A 25,066-nucleotide genomic window follows, 5' to 3' on the forward strand; every position below is an offset into this window, starting at 1 on the left:
TAGGACATGTTCTGAGGCATCAGGGGATCACCAATTTAGCATTGGAGGGCAGCGTGGAGGGTAAAAATCGTAGAGGGAGACCAAGAGATGAATACACTAAGCAGATTCAGAAGGATGTAGGTTGCAGTAGGTACTGGGAGATGAAGAAGCTTGCACAGGATAGAGTAGCATACACAATACGACAATCTTCAACTGCCGGCGGTCTCTGCCAGTCAACAGACGAGGTCGGCCTGTATGCTTTTGTGCTGTACGTGTCCCTTCACGTTTCCACTTCACTATCACATTGGAAACAGTGGACCTAGGGATCTTTAGGAGTGTGGAAATCTCGCGTACAGTCGTATGACACAAGTGACACCCAATCACCTGACCACGTTCGAAGTCCGTGAGTTCCGCGGAGCGCCCCATTCTGCTCTCTCACGATGTCTAATGACTACTGAGGTCGCTGATATGGAGTACCTGGCAGTAGATGGCAGCACAATGCACCTAATGTGAAAAACGTGTGTCTTTGGGGGTGTCCGGATACTTCTGATCACATAGTGTACGTTCCCACGCTGGCGAGCAGAGGCGATTGGCCATTGGCGCTCTTTAGAACCAGGGGCATGAGGTGATGATGCAGAAGTCGCTGGTAGCGTCGGCAAGGAGTTATGTAGGGAACGGACGTTTGCTCTGGCGCGCATCAAGTAATTGTTAATAATAAATATTTGTTAACAAAAGTTGCCTTTTGGCACTGAGCACATTAGGAGGAGTCTACGGGTCATAAACACTATTTTTCAGTAATTTTATAGTGTCAGGAAACGTTGATGTTAAAGAATAAATGAATAACTTTGGCATAACCGAGGATGTACGGTCTTATACGAACTGTACCAATCGTATGCTCAAATTACAGACTGTGCGTCATATTCGGCAGTCGGCGACAGGGTATCTTTCGATCTAGTCCTGTGGTAGACCGTGCTCTGGTACCTTATAATGAGTGTGAACACGTTCATTTTACGATGTTTCTTACATACAGGGTGTTTAAAAAATGACCGGTATATTTGAAACGGCAATAAAAACTAAACGAGCAGCGATAGAAATACACCGTTTGTTGCAATATGCTTGGGACAACAGTACATTTTCAGGCAGACAAACTTTCGAAATTACAGTAGTTACAATTTTCAACAACAGATGGCGCTGCGGTCTGGGAAACTCTATAGTACGATATTTTCCACATGTCCACCATGCGTAGCAATAATATGGCGTAGTCTCTGAATGAAATTACCCGAAACCTTTGACAACGTGTCTGGCGGAATGGCTTCACATGCAGATGAGATGTACTGCTTCAGCTGTTCAATTGTTTCTGGATTCTGGCGGTACACCTGGTCTTTCAAGTGTCCCCACAGAAAGAAGTCACAGGGGTTCATGTCTGGCGAATACGGAGGCCAATCCACGCCGCCTCCTGTATGTTTCGGATAGCCCAAAGCAATCACACGATCATCGAAATATTCATTCAGGAAATTAAAGACGTCGGCCGTGCGATGTGGCCGGGCACCATCTTGCATAAACCACGAGGTGTTCGCAGTGTCGTCTAAGGCAGTTTGTAGCGCCACAAATTCACGAAGAATGTCCAGGTAGCGTGATGCAGTAATCGTTTCGGATCTGAAAAATGGGCCAATGATTCCTTTGGAAGACATGGCGGCCCAGACCAGTACTTTTTAGGATGGAGGGACGATGGGACTGCAACATGGGGCTTTTCGGTTCCCCATATGCGCCAGTTCTGTTTATTGACGAAGCCGTCCAGGTAAAAATAAGCTTCGTCAGTAAACCAAATGCTGCCCACATGCATATCGCCGTCATCAATCCTGTGCACTATATCGTTAGCGAATGTCTCTCGTGCAGCAATGGTAGCGGCGCTGAGGGGTTGCCGCGTTTGAATTTTGTATGGATAGAGGTGTAAACTCTGGCGCATGAGACGATACGTGGACGTCGGCGTCATTTGGACCGCAGCTGCAACACGGCGAACGGAAACCCGAGGCCGCTGTCGGATCACCTGCTGCACTAGCTGCGCATTGCCCTCTGTGGTTGCCGTACGCGGTCGCCCTACCTTTCCAGCACGTTCGTCCGTCACGTTCCCAGTCCGTTGAAATGTTTCAAACAGATCCTTTATTGTATCGCTTTTCGGTCCTTTGGTTACATTAAACCTCCGTTGAAAACTTCGTCTTGTTGCAACAACACTGTGTTCTAGGCGGTGGAATTCCAACACCAGAAAAATCCTCTGTTCTAAGGAATAAACCATGTTGTCTACAGCACACTTGCACGTTGTGAACAGCACACGCTTACAGCAGAAAGACGACGTACAGAATGGCGCACCCACAGACTGCGTTCTCTTCTATATCTTTCACATCACTTGCAGCGCCATCTGTTGTTGAATATTGTAACTACTGTAATTTCGAAAGTTTGTCTGCCTGAAAATGTACTGTTGTCCCAAGCATATTGCAACAAACGGTGTATTTCTATCGCTGCTCGTTTAGTTTTTATTGCCGTTTCAAATATACCGGTCATTTTTGAAACACCCTGTAAACGCACCATAGTGGCTACCCGTGTAAAAATTATTTCCACAAAAAGCTTCTTGCCACTTCATTACGTAAAGTGTAGACACTGGTATTGCACTTTCAGAACCAGGCGACGCTGCTACGGCACTGCAAGAGGACATAAAACCACGAGAGCATATCCACTTAACAGGTAGGAAGAATTCCCTCTCGGCGGCTCACGAAGTCAATTCAAGGACGGACTGGCTTCATTATTGCAAAATTCGGGTGGAAAAGCGTGCCCGGTTATATTGCACGCCTCTCATACCACCATTTACGGACTCACCAGCGAAACTGAGTCATTTCTGTAGATTTAATACGACTGGGCGTTTCTTGCACCTAGAATAATGAAATTTGCCAAGAAGCAAGGTATCACAGTAGAACCAAAGGAAAAAATTTCGAAAGTGGCTAGTTTTTTATAATGTCACATGCAAAAAAGAAATGTCACAAGCTATCTACACTCCTGGAAATGGAAAAAAGAACACATTGACACCGGTGTGTCAGACCCACCATACTTGCTCCGGACACTGCGAGAGGGCTGTACAAGCAATGATCACACGCACGGCACAGCGGACACACCAGGAACCGCGGTGTTGGCCGTCGAATGGCGCTAGCTGCGCAGCATTTGTGCACCGCCGCCGTCAGTGTCAGCCAGTTTGCCGTGGCATACGGAGCTCCATCGCAGTCTTTAACACTGGTAGCATGCCGCGACAGCGTGGACGTGAACCGTATGTGCAGTTGACGGACTTTGAGCGAGGGCGTATAGTGGGCATGCGGGAGGCCGGGTGGACGTACCGCCGAATTGCTCAACACGTGGGGCGTGAGGTCTCCACAGTACATCGATGTTGTCGCCAGTGGTCGGCGGAAGGTGCACGTGCCCGTCGACCTGGGACCGGACCGCAGCGACGCACGGATGCACGCCGAGACCGTAGGATCCTACGCAGTGCCGTAGGGGACCGCACCGCCACTTCCCAGCAAATTAGGGACACTGTTGCTCCTGGGGTATCGGTGAGGACCATTCGCAACCGTCTCCAAGAAGCTGGGCTACGGTCCCGCACACCGTTAGGCCGTCTTCCGCTCACGCCCCAACATCGTGCAGCCCGCCTCCAGTGGTGTCGCGACAGGCGTGAATGGAGGGACGAATGGAGACGTGTCGTCTTCAGCGATGAGAGTCGCTTCTGCCTTGGTGCCAATGATGGTCGTATGCGTGTTTGGCGCCGTGCAGGTGAGCGCCACAATCAGGACTGCATACGACCGAGGCACACAGGGCCAACACCCGGCATCATGGTGTGGGGAGCGATCTCCTACACTGGCCGTACACCACTGGTGATCGTCGAGGGGACACTGAATAGTGCACGGTACATCCAAACCGTCATCGAACCCATCGTTCTACCATTCCTAGACCGGTAAGGGAACTTGCTGTTCCAACAGGACAATGCACGTCCGCATGTATCCCGTGCCACCCAACGTGCTCTAGAAGGTGTAAGTCAACTACCCTGGCCAGCAAGATCTCCGGATCTGTCCCCCATTGAGCATGTTTGGGACTGTATGAAGCGTCGTCTCACGCGGTCTGCACGTCCAGCACGAACGCTGGTCCAACTGAGGCGCCAGGTGGAAATGGCATGGCAAGCCGTTCCACAGGACTACATCCAGCATCTCTACGATCGTCTCCATGGGAGAATAGCAGCCTGCATTGCTGCGAAAGGTGGATATACACTGTACTAGTGCCGACATTGTGCATGCTCTGTTGCCTGTGTCTATGTGCCTGTGGTTCTGTCAGTGTGATCATGTGATGTATCTGACCCCAGGAATGTGTCAATAAAGTTTCCCCTTCCTGGGACAATGAATTCACGGTGTTCTTATTTCAATTTCCTGGAGTGTATGTGCATCCATCTGTTATTCCCTTTCTTATTAGGAAGTGGTAGATGTATCAAGTTGATATTTATATCACGTATTACAGGCTATGGACCCTTGGTACATCGTCATCTACATATATACACCGCAAGCCACCTGACGGTGTGTGGCGGAGGGTACCTTGAGTACCTCTATCGGTTCTCCGTTCTATTCCAGTCTCGTATTGTTCCTGGGAACAAGGATCGTCGGTATGTCTCTGTGTGGGCTCTAATCTCTCTGATTTTATCCTCACGATCTCTTCGCGAGATATACGTAGGAGGGAGCAATATACTGCTCGACTCCTCGGTGAAGGTATGTTCTCGAAACTTCAACAAAAGCCCGTACCGAGCTACTTAGCGTCTCTCCTGCAGAGTCTTCCACTGGAGTTTATCTATCATCTCCGTAACGCTTTCGCTATTACTAAATGATCCTGTAACGAAGCGCGCTGCTCTCCGTTGGATCTTCTCTATCTCTTCTATCAACCCTATCTGGTACGGATCCCACACTGCTGAGCAGTATTCAAGCAGTGGGCGAACAAGCGTACTGTAACCTACTTCCTTTGTTTTCGGACTGCATTTCCTTAGGATTCTTCCAATGAATCTCAGTCTGGCATCTGCTTTACCGACGATCAACTTTACATGATCATTCCATTTTAAATCACTCCTAATGTGTACTCCCAGATAATTTATGGAATTAACTGCTTCCAGTTGCTGACCTGCTATATTGCAGCTAAATGATAAGGGATCTTTCTTTCTATTTATACGCAGCACATTACACTTGTCTACATAGAGATTCAATTGCCATTCCCTGCACCATGCGTCAATTCGTTGCAGATACTCCCGCATTTCAGTACAATTTTCCATTGTTACAACCTCTCGATACACCACAGCATCATCCGCAAAAAGCCTCAGTGAACTTCCGATGTCATCCACAAGATCATTTATGTATATTGTGAATAACCACGGTCCTACAACACTCCCCTGCGGCACACCTGAAATCACTCTTACTTCGGAAGACTTCTCTCCACTGAGAATGACATGCTGTGTTCTGTTATCTAGGAACTCTTCAATCCAATGACACAATTGGTCTGATAGTCCATATGCTCTTACTTTGTTCATTAAAACGACTGTGGGGAACTGTATCGAACGCCTTCCGGAAGTCAATAAACACGGTATCTACCTGGGAACCCGTGTCTATGGCCCTCTGAGTCTCGTGGACGAATAGTGCGAGCTGGGTTTCGCACGATCGTCTTTTTCGAAACCCATGCTGATTCCTACAGAGTAGATTTCTAGTCTCCAGAAAAGTCATTATACTCGAACATAATGGGCCAAAGTGAAGCTCGTAAGTCAATGCAGTCAAAAGATACAGCCATTATGTCACATATTTTGATACTGGGGAGCTCCCTCATTAAAACCTTGACATAGGGCCTTGAACGTTTGCAGGAAGGAATGTTTCTGAGTAAAAGTAATGGGAAAAAATCTCGGAAAACTGTTAATTTGTAATTATATCACAAGGAAAAACTTTCTTTTGTCATTTGTTATCCGAGTTCAAACATGAAATTAAAAAGTTCTCGAACGTTCTGGAATCCTTGAGAGCGATATCTTGCCTGTATCCGTGTCCACAACAGGCAAAAATGGTCGAGAGCCTCGAGTTCCAGAGTGGACCAACTGCCTATATACACACTCAAGTTTGTATGGAACCGTAATTGCGCCTTGTCCTATTATTATTCGATTTTACATAGAACAGGGATGCGGGGAATTCATGCCGATTTTGTCGTGGAAAAGAAATGGACATTAGGAATATAAATGTATTGCAGAAAAAAACTGTAGTTAACTGGTAATCTGATGTAAAAATATGAAAATTGTATTCTAGGTTTATTTTACATCCTTACTCGAGAAAATTTAAAAAAAAAGATATATTTCCAGTTAGTAATAAATGTTAAATGATATGCGTTCACTTTGCTTTAATACAGATCCATCTAGTGCTTTAAGTATCAAGTAAATTGAGATTTTATATTTTTTTCTCATTTACGTCTGACTGCTTCGTAACAGTTTTGGAACCAATATCCTTTGGAGTCCGATGCACAATGGCCTGTGTAAGGCGGTCACGTCATTTCGATATCTGTAAGTTAACAATGTGCACGTCAGAGAGAGAGAGAGAGAGAGAGAGTCACGTTACTGTTAAACAATCTTAGCTCTTGTTGTGGCACAATCTTAGACTCTCCGCAGTCCGATACATTCTTAGCGGAAGTGTGCCGCTAGCTGGCGGACGTATTCTGTACTGCTGTTTTGAGTTGTGATGGTATCTGTTAGATGAAGAAAGATTTATTGTAAAGGACAGCAATAGTGAATATTATGTATACAGGGTGGTCCATCGATCGTGACCGGGCCAAATATCTCACGAAATAAGGGTCAAACCAAAAAACTACAAAGAACGAAACTCGTCTAGCTTGAAGGGGGAAACAAGATGGCGCTATGGTTGGCCCGCTAGATGGCGCTGCCATACGTCAAACGGATATCAACTGCGTTTTTTAAAAATAGGAACCCCCATTTTTTATTACATATCCGTCTAGAACGTAAATAAATATGAATGTTTTAGTTCCACCACTTTTTTCGCTTTGTCATAGATGGCGCTGTAATAGTCACAAACGTATAAGTACGTGGTATCACGTAACATTCCGCCAGTGCGGACGGTATTTGCTTCGTGATACATTAACCGTGTTAAAATGGACCGTTTACCAATAGCGGAAAAGGTCGATATCGTGTTGATGTGTGGCTACTGTGATCAAAATGCCCAAAGGGCGTGTGCTATGTATGCTGCTCGGTATCCTCGACGAGATCATCCAAGTGTCCAGAACGTTCGCCGGATAGCTACGTTATTTAAGGAAACAGGAACTGTTCAGCCACATGTGAAACGTCAACCACGACCTGCAACAAATGATGATGCACAAGTAGGTGTTTTAGCTGCTCTCGCGGCTAATCCGCACATCAGTAGCAGACAAATTGCGCGAGAATCGGGAATCTCAAAAATGTCGGTGTTGAGAATGCTACATCAACATCGATTGCACCCGTACCATATTTCTATGCACCAGGAATTGCATGGCGACGACTTTGAACGTCGTGTACAGTTCTGCCACTGGGCACAGGAGAAATTACGGGACGATGACAGATTTTTTGCACGCGTTCTATTTAGCGACGAAGCGTCGTTCACCAACAGCGGTAACGTAAATCGGCATAATATGCACTATTGGGCAACGGAAAATCCACGATGGCTGCGACAAGTGGAACATCAGCGACCTTGGCGGGTTAACGTATGGAGCGGCATTATGGGAGGATGGATAATTGACCCCCATTTTATGGATGGCAATATAAATGGTGCAACGTATGCTGATTTCCTACGTAATGTTCTACCGATGTTAATACAAGATGTTTCACTGCATGACAGAATGACGATGTAGGCTACTTGCAACATGATGGATGTCCGGCACATAGCTCGCGTGCGCTTGAAGCGGTATTGAATAGCATATTTCATGACAGGTGGATTGGTCGTCGAAGCACCATACCGTGGCCCGCACGTTCATCGGATCTGGCGTCCCCGGATTTCTTTCTGTGGGGAAAGTTGAAGGATATTTGCTATCGCGATCCACCGACAACGCCTGACAACATGCGTCAGCGCATTGTCAATGCATGTGAGAACATTACGGAAGGCGAACTACTCGCTGTTGAGAGGAGTGTCGTTACACGTATTGCCAAATGCAAATTGACGGACATTATTTTGAGAATTTATTGAATTAATGTGGTATTTACAAGGAAGTTACGCTGTAACAGCATGCGTTCTCAGAAATGATACGTTCACAAAGGTATATGTATCACATTGGAAGAACCGAAATAAAATGTGCAAACGTACCTACGTTCTGTATTTTAATTTAAAAACCTACCTGTTACCAACTGTTGGTCTAAAATTGTGACTCATATTTTTGTGACTATTACAGTGCCATCTGTCACAAAGCGAAAAAAGTGGTCCAACTAAAACATTCGTATTTCTTTACGTAGTACACGTATATGTAATAAGCAATGGCGGTTCTTATTTTTAAAAAACGCAGTTGATATCTGTTTGACCTATGGCAGCGCCATCTATCGGGCCAACCATAGCGCCATCTGGTTTCCCCCTTCAAGCTAGACGAGTTTAGTTCTTTGTAGTTTTTTCGTTTGATGCTTATTTCATGAGATATTTGGCCCGGTCACTATCAATGGACCACTCTGTATACTAAATGGCGAAAGAAATATAAATTTTGAATGTATTGTTTTAAGAGAACAAGTTCGAGGTAACGCAGCAGTACAGTCCAGCTAGTTTGTCGGAATCATTATTGTCAGCTAGTTAATTTGCTCATAGCTGAGAGAAAGACCACCACACTTCCCTGAGTCACGCATTATTATACAGGGTGCCCAGAAAAAGACTCCCTGATTTCAAAATTAAATATCTCGAAATCAAAGATCGATAGAGGAATGCAGTAAACGGTATGTTTATTGTGAAAGCTGTAAGAAGTTTATACAGCAGTTTGAAATAATACGGTCGCAGGTTCGAATCCTGCCTCGGGCATGGATGTTTGTGATGTCCTTAGGTTAGTTAGGTTTAACTAGTTCTAAGTTCTAGGGGACTAATGACCTCAGCAGTTGAGTCCCATAGTGCTCAGAGCCATTTGAACCATTTTTTGAAATAATAGTTACAAAAGCTGCCAACTGATGGCGCTGTAATCGCCATACGTAATGCCTAGTATAAATAGCGATCCGAAGCCCAGAGCGATCAGTTCCACTATTGAAACGTGAAAGGAGGTTAGCGTACCGAAGGAAGAGATTAAAACCGTGTACTCCATTGAACAACGCGTTTTTCTGGTGCTAGAGTACCACAGGTTAGAAGAGAGTCCTACGGCAACAAGGCGAAGTTTTCAATCACGATTTAATGTTCCAAAAGGACGCGATGCGAAAACCATTCGTACGCTCTTCGCAAAATTTCAACGAACAGGCAGCGTATCTGATGATCTAGTGGGGCATGTTGGCCGCAAGCAAAGCGCAGTTACGCCTGAAAATATTGCCACAGTTTCTGGAATTATTCAGCGAAATCCAATGTCATCCGTCCGTAGAATTGCATCTGAGACTGGTTTGAAGCGTTCCAGCACGCAGAAAATACTGAGAAAGAGCCTACACGTGTTTCCATTCAAAATTCAAACGCACCAGGCCATACCCGTACGAGCTGTGCAACAAAGGGTTGCCTTTGCTAATCAGATGCTCACAATGATTGATAGTGAAGGAATTGATGTTGGCTGCATCTGGTTTACAGATGAAGCACACTTCCACCTGAATGGATACGTGAATAAGCAGAACTGGCGATTTTTGGGGTTCCGAAAAGCCATATTGGTGTGAAGCGAAACCCCTGTATTCTCCTAAAGTTACTGTGTGGGCTGCAGTATGCAGCAGGGGCATTATTGGCCCTTTTTTCATTCGAGAAACGGTTACTGGTGCACGTTACGTTGCAATTTTGGAACAATTTGTCGCCACACAGCAAGCGTTAGAGGATCGACCGGGTACTGAATGGTTTATGCAAGATGGAGCCCGACCACATCGGACCGAGCAAGTGTTTCGCTTTCTTGAGGAATACTTCGGGAATCGAGTCATTGCTTTGAAATGTCCCAATTTCACTGGTGCAGGCATGGATTGGCCTCCATATTCGCGGGTTTCACTCCCTGTGACATTTTTTTGGGGGGGCACAGTGAAAGACACGGTCTACCCGAAGCATCCCGCCACGCTGGACGAGCTTGAACCGGCGATCTCTGTGGTATGTGAATCCATTTCGGTTGAGACAGTACGAAATGTGATGGCGAATTTCATTCTTCGTTTGCGCCACCTCTGCAGTACCAATGGTGAACATTTTGAAAACATTGTGATGTGATTGTTTGCAAAGATTGTTTTCATACGATTATTTCACTTATGTATGCTGATATGAGCTATACAGCGTTCAGCGCCATCTGTTAGCAGCTTTTGTAACTATTGTTTCAAACTGCTGTATAAACTTCTTACAGCTTTCACAATAAACATACCGTTTACTGCATTCCTCTATCGATCTTTGTTTTCGAGATATTTAATTTTGAAATCAGGGAGCCCTTTTCTGGACACCCTGTGTTAACTGATTCAGCTGTTTGGCTTTATACAAATTCTCTGTTAACGTTGTACCCTTTTTAAACCATTGTTCACTTTGTCAAGCATAGTATTATTCAGATCAATGTTGTGTGTGAAGATGAGGCGAAGTTTAACTCTGTCTTTTTGAATACATACTTCATTCCAAAATACGGGGCGTACAAAAAGTCTCTCTGCAGTGCCGCATGCCGCAGTGAATATACCGAAGTGAAACTCAGTGAAATACAAGTTATTAATTTATTGAATTATCATTTTTACTTACAAATTTTCACATTAAATGTTGAAAGTGTCCCCCTGTTGTTGAATACACAATTCAATTCGTCTAATCATACGGCACGCGCAGCTAACAATCCTACGGCACTGCAGAGAGACTTTTTGAACACCCCGTAGTTGTCTTGGAATATCGTTTCACAATAATAGTTACTCTCCCCATCCCACTGTTTAAAGGAGGTTTATCATCACGCATTGCCACACTGCACCGTATACTATGCAACAGTTTGAATATTTATTTAGAAACAGAAGTCTAGCTTAGCCGCTGTTTGTTGTCGTGCTTTCGAGAAATCTGCAACAGTGTTGTCAAGATGCGACGTAAGTCGAAATTTTGATTAGGGACACGTAATTGTTTTACTTCAGTTGCCCATTTAATATACTAGTAAAGAGAAGTTGTATTCAGACCAGTTACAGTTCAGCTCAGATTAGGTTCTGCTTAGTCAAAGAATAGCGTACATGTTTAAGTTGGACCACAGATTCCGGGTGCATACTTTCGGTAACACGTAGATTCTTTTATAGAGCGGGAGATGAAGTCGGGCTAAATTTCACACAGAAACACACAGTGGGGAAGTTACAAACAAAATAAAATGTATCCGGTGAATAAAGTACCTTCACATTCTATCCTATGGATCGGACGTCTAAAGCAGATTGTAATGTAATGCTGCTGTCATTTCCTCCATCGCATGCGCACGTAAGGAGTTAATTTAACGCGGTTTTCCCTGTCTGATGGTCGGGCGCACTTCGTAAAACGGTTACAGATTTATCTCACGATGTTGGCAGAGACATCGTACGATGTACACGTTCTCATCAAAACTGTGCGCACACTCCTATGTAATGCGGCCACACATTGTTTCCAAATGGTTCAAATGGCTCTGAGCACTATGGGACTCGACATCTGAGGTCATCAGTTCCCTAGAACTTAGAACTACTTAAACCTAACTAACCTAAGGACATCACACACATCCGTGCCCGAGGCAGGATTCGAACCTGCGACCGTCACAGCAGCGCGGTTCCACACTGAAGCGCCTAGAACCGCTCGGCCACAGCGGCCGGCCAGACATTTATCCTACCGAAGTTTTGCAGGAAGTCCTGCACCAGCAATAGTTTCGCAATTGTGGACGGTTGTAAGAGGCAGCAGCATGGGTCAGGATTTTGAATAAAAAGCTTTGACCAGTTCCAGCAGGGGGTAACTGCTAGAGATGGGCAAACTCGTTCATCCTTGGGAACTAGTTCACTGCTGATCGTTCTTTTTTGGGAACCGTTCATTTTTACTCGTTCACCGTTCATTTGTGCTTGGTATACGGTTCTTATGACAAAACTGAAAACTAGTAGTGTAGGTGACTGAAGGATGGAGGGCACCAAGAGGGGGCACTTGCCTCCCCCCTGGAGTATAGAGTTTTTATTCATTACAGAATTCTTACACACTTTTAGAAGTAATTTCTGTGATTCTGCAGAACCTCTCGTTTAGCCAACCGTAGCCTTGTGTGGCTGATCGCAGGGAAATAATATATGGTAGCGCACGGAAAACCGGCCCCGAGTACAGACTGATCGCCAATTACGGACGATGTGTTGCCCGTTACGAGCAGATACAACAGACAGAGAAACATGTAATAATTAGGCAGTGAAGGCATAACAAGCTAATGCAGGCAACAATTGCGAAACAATCGATGACGATGTGTAGAGAGCTGGAGAAGAGAACACGAAAATCTCACGCGACGCGCATGGGCTATAGCTCATGTAGTCTTGTGAACCTGTTAGTGGCTGTTTCCCAACTTAATAGACCACAAGTGTCTTGTATAAAATTCTTCGTTTCGACTTCCACTACATAGCTATGCTAAGTTGTAAACAATAATCGTTTACACCCTTTATATACTTCACGTTGTCTCTGAGTTCGTAGGCGAAGTAGAGACTTTATGGAAGCATAAAATAAAATCTGGTTTTCTCATCATACTTGCGTCACACGCTTAGTAAAAATGAGGTTTTTATGTTGCATTATTAAAGTTAATGCAGCAATAATAATAATAATAGTTAAGTTCCCAGTAATCAAGTTTTTGGTTTGAAATCCCCTTCTGAACAAATGTTTGAGATAATGAGTAAATACGATTTTACGGCAATCTATGACTTTTCAAATGGAGACGCACCGCTTCTCCTACTGAGCCAAACTGACCCACAACCCACGTTTTTTTTTTTTTTTCAAAGAAACCAAACTAGCAGGTAATTCAAATTGGAAACAACCAAAATTAAAAATAATTACAGCTTTCCTAAATGTAATGTTTCGTATATGAAAGATACACGAAAATCGTTTTATATGAATTTTCTTACACTAAAAATTAAGAAAATTATTGAAAGTTGGCTGCTAAATCAAGTCGATGAAAGCAAAAAATATATGAATAACAAAAACACTTGCCTTCTTATAAGTACGTCTTCTGCTCCTCATCTGTATAATGAAGTGAGCTGATTTGCCCTTTTGTTACCTGAAGAGACGTACCTATCACATACAAAGTAATTTTTATGTAATTTACGTAACTATAAAATACTTTTTGATTACCGGTCGTGGACGCTGAATAGCGAGACCCAAGTGCAAGAACAGTTTGTAACACATGTAAAATGGGCCAGCGCAGTGAACGAAACGAACAACTGGATACTGGACTAACTAGGAGCAGTCGGCAGTGGAACTGAGACAGGTGGTCATGCGAAGAACGACGAGTGCGGCCGAGGGAGACCGAGACGGAGACGAGCACGCGACCCAGGCTGGAACGAGAACTGCCCAAGTGACCGCCGCGACCGAAGTGAACTAGTGAACTACGAACCGATAGTTCCCCGTTCCCGGGAACTATAAGTAGACCGCCGCGACCGAAGTGAACTATGAACCGATCGTTGCTCGGAATTCCTTCCTCGGTCCTTTCGTTCATCTTGGTGAACCGTTCCTTTGCACCCGTTCGTTCGCTTCTAATGAAGCTGCGGGCCTATGGGGTATCGTCTCAGTTGTGCGACTGGATTCGTGATTTCCTGTCAGGAAGGTCGCAGTTCGTAGTAATAGACGGCAAATCATCGAGTAAAACTGAAGTGATATCAGGTGTTCCCCAGGGAAGCGTCCTGGGACCTCTGCTGTTCCTGATCTATATAAATGACCTGGGTGACAATCTGAGCAGTTCTCTGAGGTAGTTCGCAGATGATGCTGTAATTTACCGTCTAGTAAGGTCATCGGAAGACCAGTATCAGTTGCAAAGCTATTTAGAAAAGATTGCTGTATGGTGTGGCAAATGGCAGTTGACGCTAAATAACGAAAAGTGTGATGTGATCCACACGATTTCCAAAACGAAATCCGTTGGAATTCGATTACTCGATAAATAGTACAATTATCAAGGCTGTCAATTCAACTAAGTACCTGGGTGTAAAAATTACGAACAACTTCAGTTGGAAAGACCACACAGATAATATTGTGGGGAAGGCCAGCCAAGGTTGCGTTTCATTGGCAGGATACTTGGAAGATGCAACAAGTCCACTAAAGAGACAGCTTACACTACACTCGTTCGTCCTCTGTTAGAATATTGCTGCGCGGTATGGGATCCTTGCCAGGTGGGATTGACGGAGGACATGGAAAAGGTGCAAAAAAGGGCAGCTCGTTTTGTATTATCACGTAATAGGGGAGAGAGTGTGGCAGATATGATACGCGAGTTGGGATGGAAGTCATTAAAGCAAAGACGTTTTTCGTCGCGGCGAGAACTATTTACGAAATTTCAGTCACCAACTTTCTCTTCCGAATGCGAAAATATTTTGTCGAGCCCAACCTACATTGGTAGGAATGATCATCAAAATAAAATAAGAGAAATCAGAGCTCGAACAGAAAGGTTTAGGGAGTAGAATGGTAGGGAGATAGTATGATTGTGGTTCGATGAACCCTCTGCCAAGCACTTAAATGTGAATTGGAGAGTAGTCATGTAGATGTAGATGTACCCATCTCTAATAACTGCCCCTTGTAGCCTCTCCTTGCGGACGCTTATGCATGCGGAGAATTGATATTGTCCGGGTGAGCACAGCCACCATTCCCCTCCAGTGTACGAGTAGCATTTTGTTTGCTTTAGGACAGCAGTCGTACTCCGTCGTGCGTGGCCGCTGCTCAATGCTCTAGCGTACCCAGTGTGTGTGGTGACCTTTCTCTTCTCTCTGCTGGGAGCGTCCGTGCCGAGTCCTTGAAAGACGGCGTGACTCAGCGAGAGGAGAGAAAGCGACTCTCTCTCTCTCTCTCTCTCTCTTTCTCTCTCTCGACCGTGTGAGCGCCGGAAACTCTCAGCCGTGCGCGGAGTCTGTAACAGCTGTTAAATGCCCGCCCTGCTAGCCGGCACGGTAGCTCAGCTTGTTCGGTCAGAGGTGTAGCTGCCTTCTGTAATAAAACACTGACTTCATGGATCAACGACGAACTTCAACAAGCGGCGTGGGACGTCCGCCCCTAACAAATACAATGAACTATAGCGAACAATATTATATACACTACTGGCCATTAAAATTGCTGCACCAAGAAGAAATGTAGATGATAAACGGGTATTGATTGCACTAGAACTGACATGTGGTTACATTTTCACGCAATTTGGGTGCATAGATCCTGAGAAATCAGTATCCAGAACAACCACCTCTGCCCGTAATAACGGCCTCGATATGCCTGGGAATTGAGTCAAACAGAGCTCGGATGGTGTGTACAGGTACAGCTGCCCACGCGGCTTCAACACGATACCACAGTTCATCGAGAGTGGTGACTGGCGTATTGTGACCAGCCCGTTGCTCGGCCACCACTGACCAGGCGTTTTAAATTGGTGAGAGATATGGAGAATGCGCTGGCCAGGGCAGCACTCGAACATTTTCTGTATCGAGAAAGGCCCGTACAGGACCTGCAACATGCGGTCGTGCATTATCCTGCTGAAATGTAGGGTTTCGCAGGGATCGAATGAAGGGTACAGCCACGGGTCGTAACACATCTGAAATGTAACGTCCACTGTTCAAAGCGCCATCAATGCGAACAAGAGGTGACCGAGACGTGTAACCAATGGCACCCCATACCATCACGGCGGGTGATACGCCAGTATGACGATGACGAACAGACGCTTCCAATGTGGGTTCACAGCGATGTCGCCAAACACGGATGCGACCATCGTGATGCTGTAAACAGACCCTGGATTCAAAAAATGACGTTTTGCCATTCGTGCACACAGGTTCGTCGTCGAGTACACCATCGCAGGCGCTCCTGTCTGTGATGCAGCGTCAAGGATAACCGCAGTCACGGTCTCCGAGCTGATAGTCCGTGCTGCTGCAGACGTCGTCGAACTGTTCGCCCAGATGGTTGTTGTCTTGCAAACGTCCCCATCTGTTGATTTAGGGATCGAGACGTGGCTGCACGATCCGTTACAACCGTGCGGATCAGATGCCTGTCATCTCGACTGCTAGTGATACGAGGCCGTTGGCATCCAGCACGGTGTTCCGTATTACCCTCCTGAACCCACCGATTCCATATTCTGCTAACAGTCATTGGATCGCGACCAACGCGAGCAGCAATGTCGCGATACGATAAACCGCAATCGCGATGGCTACAATCCGACCTTTATCGAAGTCGGAAACGTGATGGTACGCATTTCTCCTCCTTACACGAGGCATCACAACAACGTTTCACCAGGTAACGCCGGTCAACAGCTGTTTGTGTATGAGAAATCGGTTGGAAACTTTCGTCATGTCAGCACGTTGTAGGTGTCGCCACCGGCGCCAACTTTGTGTGAATGCTCTGAAAAGCTAATCATTTGCATATCACACCATCTTCTTCCTGTCGGTTAAATTTCGGGTCTGTAGCACGTCATCTTCGTGGTGTAGCAATTTTAATGGCCATTAGTGTATATTTGTTAGACAACTGCAATGTGCATGTATGCGCATATGTGGGTGTATTTCACTGCAGTTCAATGTTAATCACTATGCGTAAAAAAGAATTACTGGTAGCAAATACTAGTGCAAAAGATCATAAAAATTGTCAGTATGTAATCATATTTTTCGGTGTGAACAGGCATTATCAATTTAAACTAACTCGTTCGACATTACAGTGGGAGAACGGATTTATAATCCATTGAATAAGCTAACAGTTACTCATCTTCTGTGAATAATTCGAATGAATGCTCTGATAACGTCGAAATCTACCGATATCTCGACAGGTAACCCTCCTTTCCATTTTAAGGCATTTTCCAATTCGTGCCATAAATACGACAGGGGCTTACTTGTCGACATACTGGAGTTTTTGATGAATTTACCCAAACGCATTTCCGCACGTAATACAAGAGGCTGGGAAAAGCTTAACTCCTCCTTGGGCAATGCGTTGAACATTACAGTCCGAATACTTCATAGGCTACATATCCCTAATCAATAAAATGTGTACAGTGTATGCAATTGATATGTTGACAAAAACGTTTTTAAAATATTAATCTTTAAAACCAAGAAAAATCGTTACTTTACTTTGTTTCAAAGTCTACATCGTAATACCATCTGCTATCTGAGTCCATGTCCGAAACATCTGATTGTAAATTAAGGATGATAGTTCTAGGCTTTTATCCATCTTCACCTCACTGTGAAAGTCTTATTTTTGAAACTTTTCAGTGTGACACAACACAGCTGTCCATTGCTTCATGCATAAGAGTTTCAGTGTCTGTTATCTTGAATGTCCCCCCCCCCCCTACTGACAGTACTATACGGGTAAATGCTAAATTGTGAGACCACATTCACATGCAAGAAAGTCAAATTTATACATTCTGTCGCGTGACTGTAATAAATTAACGATCTGCACGAGTTATTGCAATTCGGTCGCTCTATGAATGAAACTGTATTATCGAAAAATACGGCAACAGCAGTCCAGTTTGTGATTCGCGGCTAGCCGCTCGGAAAGAGAGTGAATCTTAGGCCGGTATTACACTATCAAATTTCTTTGTCAAATATCTTTGTCAAAGATATTTGATGGCGTAATAGGAACTTTGTCAAATGTCGTCCAATATTTGATCAAATCTAGGGCCTCGCAGTAAATTTGATCAAAGAAATCGCTTGTCTTCTGTTCACTGCAATGTGACATGTTACCACATGGGGCGCTAGCATTGCTGCAGCGTTCTGTCGTCTGTAGTGATTTTATAAACATTGCGGGTAAATACAATTGGTGTGTGCCGACAACTACAAAATTAATAGAGATGTATGAAGCTGATGATGCGCTTTACAAAGTTAGGCACCCCGAATACAAAAATAGATTAAGAAGATTGGAGACCTGACCTGACCTGACCTGACCTGACCTGACCTGACCTAACCTAACATAGTACCTGGGTGTTGAAATGACGAGTAACTTGAGTTGGAAAGACCACATAGATAATATTGTGGGGAAGGCGAGCCGAAGGTTGCGTTACATTGGCAGGACACTTAGAAGATGCAACAAGTCCACTAAAGAGACAGCTTACACCACACTCGTTCGTCCTCTTTTAGAATATTGCTGCGCAGTGTGGGATCCTTACCAGGTGGGATGGACGGAGGACATCGAAAGGGTGCAAAAAAGGGCAGCTCGTTTTCTATTATCACGTACTAGGGGAGAGAGTGTGGCAGATATGATACGCGAGTTGGGACGGAAGTCATTAAAGCAAAGACGTTTTTCGTCGCGGCGAGATCTAATTACGAAATTTCAGTCACCAATGCGAAAATATTTTGTTGAGCCCAACCTACATAGGTAGGAATGATGATCAAAATAAAATAAGAGAAATGAGAGCTCGAACAGAAAGGTTTAGGTGTTCGTTTTTCCCGCGCGCTGTTCGGGAGTGGAATGGTAGGGAGATAGTATGATTGTGGTTCGATGAACCTTCTGCCGAGCACTTAAACGTTAATTGCAGAGTAATGATGTAGATGTAGAACACGAAAGAGGTTCATGAACTGGCGATTACGAACCCTCTCGGGTTCGCAGTAGAAGTTCGCTGCCAGCTGGACAGATTTTCGCTGTGCGCCTCTAATCCGACTCACCGTCTTTCTCCGCGGCGAGCAACGGCAGCGGCAGCGAAAGCAGGAACAGCGCTAGGGGCACGTGCCCGACCCGTCTCGGCGAGCACATCTCAGCGGACTGAGCGCGTGGGACTGACGCCGCGGGCAGAGCGGCCAGAGATATACAAACACCTCAGCAGACAGGTGAGCATCGCGTCGCGCACGCCGACGTCTTGCGATAGCGGCGGAAGTGGGGGAGCGGAGGGGCGGGCGTGAGCAGAGAATCCCCGCACTTTCAAGGCCGCAACACTGCGTGCAGTCGCCCGTGAGAACAACCGCTTTCAGATTTTTTTTATTTAATAGAATTAGGACGAAATATCAGTCGTTCCGTATATTTTCACACAATTGGCCTCGACATCACGGAAAGTACAGTAATAACATCAGCTTTATGAGTAAAGAATGGTACATTTCAGTAAGGGAACTTACAGTGTCAGTTGCTAATTCACTTATTAACGTCAATACACAGTCACTGCAATACTTCTTTACACACACACACACTCACACACACACGTGTGTGTGTGTGTGTAAACAAGAAGAATCAAGAGAGGATTCCATAAAGATATTATAAACTCTATAGAAGGTAATTATCATAAAACCAACTCCAGGAACTACTACAACATCTTTGGGAAACAACTACAACAATATGAGGCCCCTACACTAATACTGAAAGATGAAGATGGAAGAATGACACACAGTAACAAGGAAAATGCAAAAATCATGGAGTGTAGCCATCTATGGAAGTGAAACATGGACGGTAAATAGTTTGGACAAGAAGAGAATAGAAGCTTTCGAAATGTGGTGCTACAGAAGAATGCTGAAGATTAGATGGGTAGATCACATAACTAATGAGGAGGTACTGAATAGGATTGGGGAGAAGAGGAGTTTGTGGCACAACTTGACCAGAAGAAGGGATCGGTTGGTAGGACATGTTCTGAGGCGTCAAGGGATCACCAATTTAGTATTGGAGAGCAGCGTGGAGGGTAAAAATCGTAGGGGGAGACCAAGAGATGAATACACTAAGCAGATTCAGAAGGATGTAGGTTGCAGTAGGTACTGGGAGATGAAGAAGCTTGCACAGGATAGAGTAGCATGGAGAGCTGCATCAAACCAGTCTCAGGACTGAAGACCACAACAACAACAACATGGCAAAAGCATTTAACAAACTTCTGAATTGCGACGAACACAAAGAACCCTTACAGATCAACATAAATACCCCAATAAAAACCAAACCTAACAAACTAGACCCTCCAACTTTCCAAGCAGTAGGAAAAACTCTTAAAGAACAAAAAAATTATAAGGCATGTGGAGAAGATCAGGTTTTAGTTGAAATGTGAAAATATGCAAGTGACATAGTCAAGACCTCCTTACACATGGTTCCAACAAACATTTGGGTAACAGAACGCTTCCCCAAACATTGGACCACAGCTATCATCCACCCACTACACAAAAAGGGAGATAAGAGCAACCCAGAGAACTACAGCGGAATCTCTCTCCTAGATTGCACATACAAAATTCTATCCAAGATCCTATATGAAAGAATCAAGGAGCAATTAGGACAGGAGTTAGGGGAATATCAGGGAGGTTTCAGACCATGGAGAAGCTGTGCAGAACAAACAATTATTTTAAAATTGATTATGGCATACTACAAGAAACGGAAGAAACCTCTGGCAATAACATTTGTAGATCTTAAGAAGGCATATGACTGTCTCCACAGACCTTCAGTATTAAAAATTTTAAGAAATCTAGGACTCCATCCAAAACTAATTAAAATAATACAACTCACTCTAACCAACACCAAATCAAAAGTGAAGTTTAGAGGAGAAATTTTGGAACCATTCCTCATAAAAACAGGCTTAAGACAAGGTGACTGCCTATCACCATTACTCGTCAACTGTGCACTGGAATACATAATGAGAGAATGGTACAGGGACGATCCAAAGATGATAACAATGGGAAGTGCAAAAGATGATATTAGCTTGAACTGCTTGGGATTCGCTGATGAACTTGCTCTCCTAGCCAACACCGTTCAAGAAGCCAGGCAACAAGTGAAATTACTACAAGAAATAACACAGAAAGTACGCCTTAGAATATCATTTGAAAAAACGGAGATTATGCTAACTGATCCACCACTTGCAAACAAAATTACAATAGGAGAACAGGAAATCAAAATTGTTGATAAATTTAAATATTTAGGCGAAATAATAACATACAATCTAAATGAGAAGCCATTATGGAAGAATAGAATAAAAAAACTGAACTACGCAAATTACATTACCAAAACTACAGGGTTATTACAAATGATTGAAGCGATTTCACAGCTCTACAAAAACTTTATTATTTGAGATATTTTCACAATGCTTTGCACACACATACAAATTCTCAAAAAGTTTTTTTAGCCATTCACAAATGTTCGATATGTGCCACTTTAGTGATTCGGCAGACATCAAGCCGATAATCAAGTTCCTCCCACACTCGGCGCAGCATGTCCCCATCAATGAGTTCGAAAGCATCGTTGATGCGAGCTCGCAGTTCTGGCACGTTTCTTGGTAGAGGAGGTTTAAACACTGAAACTTTCACATAACCCACAGAAAAAAATCGCATGGGGTTAAGTCGGGAGAGCGTGGAGGCCATGACATGAATTGCTGATCATGATCTCCACCACGACCGATCCATCGGTTTTCCAATCTCCTGTTTAAGAAATGCCGAACATCATGATGGAAGTGCGGTGGAGCACCATCCTGTTGAAAGATGAAGTCGGCGCTCTTCAGTTGTGGCATGAGCCAATTTTCCAGCATGTCCAGATACACGCGTGAAACTTGCCCGCACGCGTTCAACCGTTTCCTCGCTCACTGCAGGCCGACCCGTTGATTTCCCCTTACAGAGGCATCCAGAAGCTTTAAACTGCGCATACCATCGCCGAATGGAGTTAGCAGTTGGTGGATCTTTGTTGAACTTCGTCCTGAAGTGTCGTTGCACTGTTATGACTGACTGATGTGAGTGCATTTCAAGCACGACATACGCTTTCTCGGTTCCTGTCGCAATTTTGTCTCACTGCGCTCTCGAGCGCTCTGGCGGCAGAAACCTGAAGTGCGGCTTCAGCCGAACAAAACTTTATGACTTTTTCTACGTATCTGTAGTGTTTCGTGACCATATGTCAATGAATGGAGCTACAGTGAGTTTATGAAATCGCTTCAATCATTTGTAATAGCCCTGTACATACAACAAAAAAGCCTTAGATGCAAAATTAAAACACTATAAAACAGTTACACAACCAGAAATAACATATGCAGCTGAAACTATCTTCAAAACAACTAATACAGCAGAAACTGACAAAATACAAAAAATGGAAAGAAGAATAATTAGGACATGTAGAAATAAACAGTACAAAATAAATGGACATTGGAGAATAGCATCAAATGAAACAGTATATAAGAAAATAGAACCAGTCATGAGCACGACCAGGAAGAAACGCATCTCATTCTTTGGACATCTGATGAGAACTCCAGAAAACAGAATTAGTAAAAAAATAATACAAAAATTGTGAAATAGCAAGAGCGACATTAAATGGATCACAGAAATTATGGAAGATATAAAAGAACTCCAAATTACAGTAGATGACCTAAAAAACAAGACAGAGAAAACCAGAATACTGCAAGACCCGAAAACCAGACTGCAAATGAAAATCAATAAACGGAGTACAGGAAGAGTGGTTTCAGATGAAGAAAGAAAGAAAATATCTGAAAGAATGAAGAAATATTGGGCAGACAGAAGAGCAAAACACCTTTCATATAAGAATAGACTCTAATAATTATATTACCTAAATATCATATTAAGTTATTGTTGAGCCAAATTCTATCCCTGTGTAACAACATGTTTACAACTTTGTATTTTTGACTGGAGTGGTCCAATGAAGGCCATAAAATAAATAAATAAACATAAAAGGTGATTCCATGGTGATGTTAGAAACTTTCAAGGATGACGAAGAAAGATAAATGTATCAATTTGTGTTAAGCGCCCCAGTATCGAAAACGAAAGGGTCGAAAGTTTGGAGCGAAAACCGTTCTGATACCTCTCACAGTGGAATACATGTACCGGTACTGCCGGTCGATGTGGCCGAGCGGTTCTAGGCGCTTCAGTCCGGAACCGCGCTGCTGCTACGGTCGCAGGTTCGAACCCTGCCTCGGGCATGGATGTGTGTGATGTCCTTGCATTAGTTAGGGTTTAGTAGTTCTAAGTCTAGGAGACTGATGACCTCAGATGTTAAGTCCCATGGTGCTTAGAGCCATTTTGAACCATTTGTACTGGTACTGTTGCTAACGTTGTAAGGTAGGCAATTTTCAGAGATGGTAGCATGGACCAAGAAATGTCCAGCAAAAAAAAAAAAAAAAAAAAAAAAAAAAAAATGGCTCTGAGCACTATGGGACTTAACTTGTAAGGTCATCAGTCCCCTAGAACTACTTAAACCTAACTATTTATTCATCGTATCGAAGACATCGCCATTTTACAAAACAAAAAAAAAAAAAAACAAAAAAAAAATTACAATGCAAGAGAAGCAGTTATAATACAATAATACATGGTTATAAGGTAAATTAACTACAATAATATAGAAAAGTATGTAACATATAATGATAAGCGCTAAGGATGCGGAACAGAGCGATTTTCATATCCCACGTGAAGCCGAATACACTGCAGCTTGAATAGCCTTGTCATTTGCTTCAAATAGGTCTTGAGTCGAACACGGGTTGTTTAGTTTCCTGCAGACCAGTAGGTGTTGTTGGTCTTGCTGTTCTCCACACTCGCAGGGCTCGTTTGCACTGATGTAGCCCCATTTTTCCAAGTTTGCTCTGCATCTTGATACGCCTGTTCGTAGTCTATTCAGGGCTTTCCAGGTCGTATGTGGGTTCTTCCCTGGGGCTGTTCCTTGGTCTTCCTGGGTCCACATTGTACCACAGCTCTTCTCGTCGTGCTCCAGGCGATAAAAGAGTTGCTTCAGTTGTTCGTAGGAAACTCTTCCTCGATTTAAGTCGGCGAGGTTGAAGATTGTATCCGAACATTGGATGCCTGGGATCTGTCTCCTGGCCGGCCGAAGTGGCCGTGCGGTTAAAGGCGCTGCAGTCTGGAACCGCAAGACCGCTACGGTCACAGGTTCGAATCCTGCCTCGGGCATGGATGTTTGTGATGTCCTTAGGTTAGTTAGGTTTAACTAGTTCTAAGTTCTAGGGGACTAATGACCTCGGCAGTTGAGTCCCATAGTGCTCAGAGCCATTTGAACCATCTGTCTCCTGTTTATGTTTCTCGATTTCTGCGGCAGTCCTTCTTCTGATGTCTGGCGGGGCTATGCCCATGAGGTGGTACAGCTGCTTTGTGGGAGTTGGGCGGAGGCATCCTGTCACGATGCGTCCAGTCTCATTCGATGCTATATTTACTTGTTCAGCTTGGGTGGAATTTTGCCAAACGGCTGCCGAGTACTCCGCAGTGGAGAAACATAAAGCTAAAGCTGACGTGCGGAGAACTGTAGGTTGCGCTCCCCTAACTAACCTAAGGACATCACACACATCCATGCCCGAGGCAGGATTCGAACCTGAGACTGTAGCAGCAGCCTGGTTCCAGACTGTAGTGCCTAGAACCGCTCGGCCACCCCGGCCGGCAATGTCCAGCAAACATGGACTCTAACATGCATACCTTAAGAGCTATGAGGACTTGTTCACCTTCACCAGTGTCAAACACATTGTAAGTAGGCTGTTTGGGTTTTTATGTTGGTAACGCCACGTAGCGCTCTGTATGAAAATCACTGGCTGTGCTGTGTGCAGTCTGTGGCTGGTTTGCATTGTTGTTTGCTGTTGTAGAGTTGGGCAGTTGGATGTGAACAGCGCGTAGCGTTGCACAGTTGGAGGTGAGCCGCCAGCAGTGGTGGACGTGGGGAGAGAGATGGCGGAGTTTTGAGAGCGGACGATCTGGACGTGTGTCCATCGGAGACAGTAAATTTGTAAGACTGGATATCATGAATTGATAGATATATATATGATGACTTTTGAACACTATTAAGGTAAATATATCTATCGAAATCTTTCATTTGCTAACTATGCCTGTCAGTAGTTAGTGCCTTCAGTAGTT

General features: G+C 44.3%; 1 protein-coding gene across 1 annotated transcript in view; it reads right to left on the reverse strand.

Annotated features, from left to right (window-relative positions):
- The window catches only part of LOC126212761 (uncharacterized), a 170,991-nt gene extending 151,969 nt beyond the window's left edge, over positions 1 to 19,022 (reverse strand). Inside the window, exon 1 of the mRNA XM_049940168.1 lies at positions 18,935 to 19,022. Coding sequence (XP_049796125.1) covers positions 18,935 to 19,022 — 88 coding nt within the window. The remainder of the gene's footprint in view (positions 1 to 18,934) is intronic.
- Positions 19,023 to 25,066: the final 6,044 nt, after the last annotated feature.

The sequence above is a fragment of the Schistocerca nitens genome, chromosome 11 (assembly GCF_023898315.1).
Source record: "Schistocerca nitens isolate TAMUIC-IGC-003100 chromosome 11, iqSchNite1.1, whole genome shotgun sequence".
Taxonomy (NCBI): Eukaryota; Metazoa; Arthropoda; class Insecta; order Orthoptera; family Acrididae; genus Schistocerca; species Schistocerca nitens.